The sequence below is a fragment of the Mus caroli genome, chromosome 1 (genome assembly GCF_900094665.2).
Source record: "Mus caroli chromosome 1, CAROLI_EIJ_v1.1, whole genome shotgun sequence".
Lineage (NCBI taxonomy): Eukaryota > Metazoa > Chordata > Mammalia > Rodentia > Muridae > Mus > Mus caroli.
In genome coordinates this window covers 180,828,779-180,837,173 of record NC_034570.1, presented here as the reverse complement: position 1 = coordinate 180,837,173, position 8,395 = coordinate 180,828,779, and the positions used below count along the sequence as shown (strand labels likewise).

The window sequence follows — 8,395 nt, the reverse complement described above, 5'->3', positions numbered from 1 at the left end:
TGAGGAAATGACTCAGCACAGGATGTTTACGAGATAGTACTGAGGAAATGACTCAGCACAGGATGTTTACGAGATAGCGGCGCTCCACACATATAATGATGGGGTAGAACTGTGGGGAGACGGGTACAGTTTGCTTGCATATGTTTCCTCAGGTCTTTCCTTTGCTACCACCTCCCTGCATTAGGAGCCTCCCTGTGGCCCTGCTGTGTCAGGCAGTCCCTCTAATACAGCTTTGGGGATAGTTATTCTCTGAACGCTACACAAATAGAAACCTTGGGATTCCTGGGAAGTCCATGCTTTGCACTGGCTAGGGATAGGCAAGAAAATAGAAAGTCTATTTTTGTCTGACCAAACCTCAAGGTTTTACCAGATTAATCCCAATGAGCCATGTCCCTGGCCCCAAAAACATTTGTTATCTTAATGTTTGTTTGTTTACTAATATTTATTTATTTTATGTATGTGAGTACAATGTTGCTGTCTTCAGACACACCAGAAAAGGTCATTGGATCCCATTACAGATGGCTGTGAGCCACCATGTGGTTGCTGGGAATTGAACACAGGACCTCTGGAAGAGCAATCAGGACTCTTAACTGCTGAGCCATCTTTCTAGTCCCCTATTTATTTATTTTAAATGATTTTTATTTATTTGTATTTTATGTGCATTGGCGTTTTATCTTCATGTCTCTCTGTGTAAGGGTGTTAAATTGTTGTGTGGGTGCTGGGAATTGAACCTGGGTCTTTGGACGAGCAGCCAGTGCTCTTAACTGCCAAGGTGTTTTTCAAGTCCCTATTTTGATGTTTAAAGGAATAATTTTGATCTAAGTTTAAATTTGTAAATACTATTTAAGTATTTTAGATAATATGTTCATCAGGTTTTCCATGTCTAGCAATATACCTGAGAAAATCAGCTTAAAGGGGGAAAGTTTATCATAGCTCATGGTCTCAGAGGTCCAGGCCATGTGTTTTACTCCTTACTTTGGTATTCTGGTGGAGCAGGTGTTAGCATTTTGTCTAAGCTCTGCCCTACCTGGCAACAGCCAGGCATGCCTGACTCACTATAAAAGGGGCTGCTTGTCACCTCTGCTCTCTCTTGCTCTTGCCTTGTTGCTCCTGCTCTATCCCCTGCCCCTTCCCCCTCCCCCCTATCCCCTACTCCCTCAGGTGCTCATGGCTGGCCTCTACCTCTCTACTATTCCTCCTCCTCCTTCTCCCCTCCCCTCCCCCTTCTCTCTCTCTCTCTCTCTCTCTCTCTCTCTCTCTTTCTCTCTCTCTCTCCCCACCCCACCCCCCCACACCATCTCTACTACCCTCTTAACTCCCCTCCCCATGCCCTGAATAAACTCTATTCTGTACTATACGGGTTGTGTGGCTGGTCCCTCAGGGGGGAAGGGATGCCTCGGCATGGGCCCGCTGAGGCACCCCCTTCCCCAACACCCACCAAAACATATTCCTTCTCCCCTTATCTTTTTATAAACACATTAGCAGGATATCATGACAGGGAGCATGAGGGAGGATAAAGCGTTTCACTTCATGGTAGCAAAGAAGAGAAGAGAAGGGAAGGTGCTAGGTCCTAATGTCCCTTCCAAGGACCTACCGATGACTTAACTCCCTTCTGTTAGGTTCCTCCAAAGGTCCCACCGCCTCCCAGAACAACCATCATCTGAGGACCACGCCTTTAACACACAAGACCTGGGGAGATATTTATGATTCAAACCACAACAGATTGTTTTCTTTGAACTTCAGTAGTGTTGAATAGTTAAATGCAGCATTTTTCGTTTCCATTGTATAAACCATCCCATCATGAGTGATTAAAAATGTTTTGACTTAGTTTATTTTGCCACATGCATGCCTGGTGCCTGCATAGGCCAGAAGAGAGTTTCAGATTCCTGGGTACCAGAATTACAGATGGTTGTGAATCACCATGTGAGAGCTGGGACTGGAATTCAGGTCCTCTTCAAATACTTTTAACTGCCTGCTGAGTCATCTCTCTGACTCTATGATGGACAGTTTTAATCTACCAAGAGCGCCCTCACTAAACCTCAAAAAGAGTCAAGCATCTCCTAAACCTGTGCAGGCTGGCTACAGTATAACACTGTTGTCTCAGAAGTCAGACAATATATTTAAGAATCTCTTGGAATTAAAATGCTTAAAGGAACTTGAGGTTAGTGAGAACCTCAGAGCTGGAACAGTCCTTGTCACCGTCACAGCGAGGTTAAACAAGTGTGGAATGGCTGGCCCAGGTTTGATGTTCAACTCAAAGATCTAGAGGATCAATGTGCTCTATTATTTATTTATTATTTATATGAGTACATTGTAGCTGTCTTCAGACACACACCAGAAAAGGGCATCAGATCCTATTACAGATGGTTGTGAGCCACCATGTGGCTGCTGGGAATTGAACTTAGGACCTCTGGAAGAGCAGTCAGTGCTCTTAACCGCTAAGCCATCTCTCCAGCCCAATCAATGTGCCCTCATCACTGACTGACAACTTCAGTTGCTGTAAAGGACCAAAAGCAAGACAAACCACGCAGGAGGGAAAATCCTAAGAATTTCCTAGGAATGCAATATATATGCGCATAACTAAAATGTCTCAGCAAGGTGTGGAAAGTGCACTCAGGAGGGTTTTCATTTCTGGACTTTACCGATTTCCACTTCCAACTGGTTTTTCCAGACTAGAGTGGCATAGTCGCTTCTGGGAGGGCAGACAGATCCAGCGTTGGCGGCAGCAGAAAGTGACTCTGCTCACTTCCCCACAGAGCACAATGGATTGTACATCTGTCAGCAGGTTCTGTTCTCTACCTTATCCTCTGAGTTTCTTAGACCGCAGGAAACCTTTGCTCATGAACAGCCACATCACGTCTGATGGTGTCTGGTGTCTTAGACCTTGACTCCCATGTCCTGGCCAGATTCCATATCTCTAAACTGTTACTGTTACAAATTCAAATCTCCACGATACAGTTCAATCTGGTCTTGACTCCTGGCCAAGTGATGCTCCCAGTAGTATCCTTTCTAACAGAGATTAAGGTTCATGTTATACTATACACCCAAACATATGGTATAAAGTATGACTCGTCTACCCCAAAAGAGAAAATTCAAGGTTGAGGAAGTTAATCAAAACTACAAAGAGATGTTGCTGAGTTTTTTTTTTTTTTCTTTTTCTGTACTCATTTTTTATGGAGCTTTGTGAAACAGGTGTATGAATTGTATCTAATTCTTCCCTTAGATGGATCTATCTTACTTTTCATAGGGCAACAACATCAGGAGAAATCTCAAACACCGCACGGCTCAGCTTTCTAAGAATTCCGTGGAATTCAGGAATCATATCCACAAGATCCCTGTCAGACGAGTTTGTTAATCTTGTCGGGGATGATGGCAGCGACCATGTAGCTGTCCAAGTAAGGAAAGCAGTGGCCTATCCAACTGTTGACTGCCTCTGGTGAAAGAAAGGTATCCCTTGCTATGCAAGGAGCTTGTTACATAAGTCCGTAGGTGCTTCTCTTCAGGAGTACCCTGAAAACACCCTTTAGGTATGGGCTCTGCCATTGTAAATTCAGATTGAAAGTACTTGGTGTGAACAATTGTGTGACAATCCAAGCAGGCTTAGGCCTAAATTAATCAAAAAAAAATAATAATAATGAGACAGGAGAAACACCAAGTAAGATGTGAGCAGATAACAAAGTGATAACATGTACCAAATATTAATACAGGAAGAGGTCAGGCCCTCCTAGAATGTGTGCTAGCTACTTATTTTTTATTTCTCACAACAGTGTCTGCACTATCCTCATTTTATAGCTACAGACACATACGTGCATGCACACACACACACACACACACACACACACACGAGAGGAGGGGGGGACTGCAAGAGCTCAGATCTGAACCCTAGCCTTTGAAGCTTTGTATTTACCACCCCACACTAGATTACTAAACAAACGGAGAAAGCATACCAAGCATTGTTCAATCCTTTAATCATTACAGTAGTCCCAGAAAGGATCCTGACATCCTATTACAACACAGCTATGTTAAGTGCTCAAGGACACACAGCTAGTAAAAACTAAAGGTTTAGGTCCACATGGCCACTCATGGTGGTGCATGCCTTTAATCCCTGCACTCAGAAGGCAGAAGCAGAAGGATCTCTGTAAGTTTGGGGCTAGCTTGATCTTTATAGGGAATTTTAGGACAGTCAGGGCTACGTAGAGGGACCCTGTGGTGTGATATATATATATATATATATATATATATATATATATATATATCTCACCCACATAGCCCCTCCTTAGTTATGATGTCCTTTTCCTCTCTCACAGACTCCCTAGGTAATAAATAGACTTTGTGTATGGTTACAGTGTTATAAACAGAACTCTGTCATGTGCAAGAAGGGCACATGAGGAGAGCAAGAGTAACATAAACATCTGCAGGGAAAATTAGAGCTGATCGACCATGCCAGAAACCTCGGGAGTTGTTGTCAACCAACTCTTCTTGTTAACAAAAGAGAGGACAAATGACCTGTAAGCACAAGGAGCCTCAACAAACAAGAACCCCTGATTCCATGCAGGGAAGAGGTTATCTGTCAGATCTGGTAAGAGATGATCTCCAATTCTCACCAGATTATAGGGAAATCATATCTACTATATTTTTCCAGTTTGGGACTTTTGAAAGGGAGTCAGTTTGCAAATGACTGGGCAAGGACAGAAAGGTACCCAACATTTAACCCCTGGCTCCCCCTTCTGAACATTTGTGTTTTTAAAACAGGTTGGGCTGGGGATGTAGCTCAGGCGGCAGAGTGGCTCTCTGGTATGCAGGAAGTCTTGGGTTTGCCTTCAACGCTGCCTGAAACTGAACCTGCTGGCACATGCTTGGGAGGCTGAGGCAGGAGGATCAGGAGTTCAAGGCTATTCTCTGCTCCTTAGTGAGCGTCTTAGTTTAAGGCCAGTCTAGGTTATTTGAGATTCCATATGGAAAACAAAACAAAAATAAGTAAAAGAAAAACAAGTAAACAAAAGTTTCCAATGCAATCCTGTTTTGTTGGCCAAGCTGCCAGGTTCCCTTTACATCTCTGGGCCTGGATGATTCTTCTGCCTTAGCCTCCAAATAACTGGGACTACAGGCCTGTGCCCAGCTTGAGCATGTTTGTTGTTTGTTTGTTTGTTTGTTTAGGAGCCTTCACAGGCTCCACAGTACCTGAGACCATTAACATCTATGAATACTTAAGATAAATTTTTGTTGAGCATTAAAAACACAATTCATATTTTTATAAATTCACAAAATAAACGTTTTGTGCGCAGATTAAGTTCATTGGATTCCTCATTTAGTTTTGTTTTTTTTTTTTTTTCATTCAGAGACTCAATAATCTAATTCAGTTACTCAATAATCTGAAACAACCTCCAAAGGAACATCGACAAAGCCGTGTTGGGAAGAACTTACAGGGGTTCCCTTTTTTTCTTAACACAGTGTGTTTGTTGGGGAGGGCACCTGTGTGATGGTCAGAGAACAGCTCTGCAAGTGCTGAAGAACTGAACTCAGGTTTGCCGGCTTGTCAGCAAGAGACGTTACCCACTGAGCAGTCTCGCTCTATGCTCTATACGAGCCTCACTTTTCCTAAAGAAATGAATTAATTTACAAAATACTTTGTGGAGCTATTCACAGCATGGGGAACTCCCCAGTGGCTGTATCACCATAGACAATGCCTTGTCCCTCTGCACCCTCAAACTGTTAATAGTTCTCCTATCTCCCCATGACTGAAGGTTTATGGGCTTGGTCTTGTGCAGGTCCTCTGCAGGCAGCTGCAGCCACTGTGAACTCTTTAGCGCCAGAGTCATGCTTAGTGTCGATCATCTTTAATCCCAACACTCAGGAAGCAGAGATAGGTGGATTTCCATGAATTCGGGTCAACCTGCCTACAGAGTCCCGGGTGACACCCTGTCTAAAAAGGAGGATCAGAGGGAGAGAGAGTGAGTAAATCTTAAGTCCTGGCACCCCGTGTTTGCACGCACAGCTTCCCAAAGGGTAGCAGGCTGACTTTGTCTAAGGCCCAGTAGGACCCTGAAGCTTCCGTAGCTCTGTCCTCATCCGGTCCCGGGATGTGCATGTCCACGGTTAGCCTATGCACAGACTTTGGTTACTGGTGGGGTACGGAGGCAGGCAGGGGCTGCACCTGTCCATCACCTCCTTCAGTCCTCTGCGCGGATGGAGCCGCCCAGCTCCATCAACGCAAAGGCCTGCTTCTGAGGAAGCCTCTTTTCTCTGGGCGGGCGGAAACGCTTTCTGGCGCTCTCCTTCGAAGATAACCCGAGGCTAAACGCTGCGGAGCGAGCGCAGTGAAAGGCCTGGCAGCTCCAGCAAACCACAGCGCTGAGAAAGCCTGCCTTGGGCTCCTCTTACGGCCTCACACGCTTGACCCCGCCCCTCTTCTCGGCAACTCCCCGATTGGCTTTCTGGACTGCCGAAACGCTCAATGATTGGATGGAGGGTCGCACTACACGATACGAGATGCCCTGGGGGCGGGGACTGCCGGCAAGAGCCAGGCGCGGTGAGCTCAGCTTCACTTAGTCGGCAAGCGGCGCAGGCGAGCGCGCTGAACCGGGTGGGACCTAGGAGCCGGCGAGGAGGACTAAGGGGCGGCGGGGCGGGGAGCCGGGAGGCATGGCGCGGCCCGATGACGAGGTGGGGCCGGCCGTGGCGCCCGGGCACCCGCTGGGGAAGGGATACCTTCCGGTGCCCAAGGGCGCCCCGGACGGGGAGGCGCGCTTGGTACCGCAAAACGGGCCTGAGGCGCTGAACGGAGGCCCCGGGCTCGGCCCGCTTGTTGCGGGAGCCCAGGGCGGGCCGCAAGCCCTGATAGCGGCGGAGGAGGAGACCCAGGCCCGGCTCTTGCCCGCGGGCGACGGGGAGGACGTCCCATGCCCCGCGTGTCCCCCGCGCACTGCGCTATCGCCGAGGCGCTTCGTGGTGCTGCTCATCTTCAGCCTTTACTCGCTGGTGAACGCCTTCCAGTGGATCCAGTACAGCAGCATCAGCAACGTGTTCGAGGACTTCTACGATGTGTCGCCGCTGCACATCAACTGGCTGTCCATGGTGTACATGGTGGCCTACGTGCCCCTCATCTTCCCGGCCACCTGGCTGCTGGACACGCGAGGCCTGCGGCTCACGGCGCTGCTGGGCTCCGGCCTCAACTGCCTGGGAGCCTGGGTCAAGTGCGGCAGCGTGCAGCGGCACCTCTTCTGGGTCACCATGCTGGGGCAGATCCTGTGCTCCGTGGCCCAGGTCTTCATCCTGGGCTTGCCCTCCCCCGTCGCCTCGGTATGGTTTGGACCCAAGGAGGTGTCGACGGCTTGTGCCACAGCAGTGCTGGGCAATCAGGTAAAGACTGGAACGACTAGATACTGGGATCCTTTCAGGCTGGTAGGAAGTCATAGGCCGGGCTGGGGCAACGGTCTGTGTGGGTAAAGTGCATACTATAGAAGCGTGAAGACTGGGCTCCAGCACCACGAGAAAAGCCGGGCACGGTGGCTCCAGGGTGTATTCCCAGCCAGCACTGACAGGTGAGGAGGACAGCTCCTGAGAAAGGACACCGAGGTTGCCCTCTGGCCTACACAGAGGCGCACACACGGGCACGCTTGGAAACTGATGGTGAAAGAGATCTCAGGTGTTTTTGTCGCCACTGCAGAAGAAAGGTCTTGAGATCTGGAAAGCTTGTTTCCATGTTAAATGTCCTTGGAACAGCCCTGATTTAACTGTATTAGTATTAGTAGTCAGTCCAGCGTGGCACCTACTGCTCACGTATAAGTGAATGTTCAATACATGTTCCGGTGATAAAGACTTGGCAGTATTACATGGAGTCCAGCTATTAGTTCTTAACCATGAGACAGTGGAAGGCAAATCACTGATCATGAATGGTTAGTGGGATAAGTCAAGGCTTCCTTAAGAAATGATCTTGGTTTTTTTCCTACCATCATAAATTCAAATGCCACTAGAATAACAGAAGTAATAGTAGGGAAAAGGTTTTTGTGTGTGATTTACTTATTTATTTATTTACTTATTTAAAACGGTCTCTTCCACTGTGTAGGGCAGGCTGGTCTGGAAATCACAGTGTCCCCCTGGCTGGCCTCAAACTTGACAATCTTGCTTCAGGCTCCCAAACACCACCATGAGTCACCACAATATTATGTTTGCATTTGTTAATTTTAGGCTTGTTATTGTAACTTAAAGTTTTGCTAGAGGGCACTTGTGACGCCTGATGTTTTTGTCACCACTGCAAATGTCACTATTTTAAAAGATGCTTAGTGCGGGGCGTGGTGGCACACGCCTTTAATCCCAGCACTCGGGAGGCAGAGGCAGGCGGACTTCTGAGTTCAAGGCCAGCCTGGTCTACAAAGTGAGTTCCAGGACAGCCAGG

The 8,395-nt window shown here is 47.6% G+C and overlaps 1 protein-coding gene across 2 annotated transcripts in view; it reads left to right on the top strand.

The window, feature by feature from the left end:
- Positions 1-6,577: 6,577 nt before the first annotated feature.
- Flvcr1 (feline leukemia virus subgroup C cellular receptor 1) overlaps positions 6,578-8,395 on the top strand; it is a 20,068-nt gene continuing 18,250 nt past the window's right edge. The window contains exon 1 of one of the 2 annotated variants that reach the window (XM_021172626.2): positions 6,578-7,359. In XM_021172626.2, coding sequence (XP_021028285.1) covers positions 6,643-7,359 — 717 coding nt within the window. In that variant the 5' untranslated portion in view covers positions 6,578-6,642. The remainder of the gene's footprint in view (positions 7,360-8,395) is intronic. The other variant, XM_021172633.2, reaches the window with a different exon arrangement.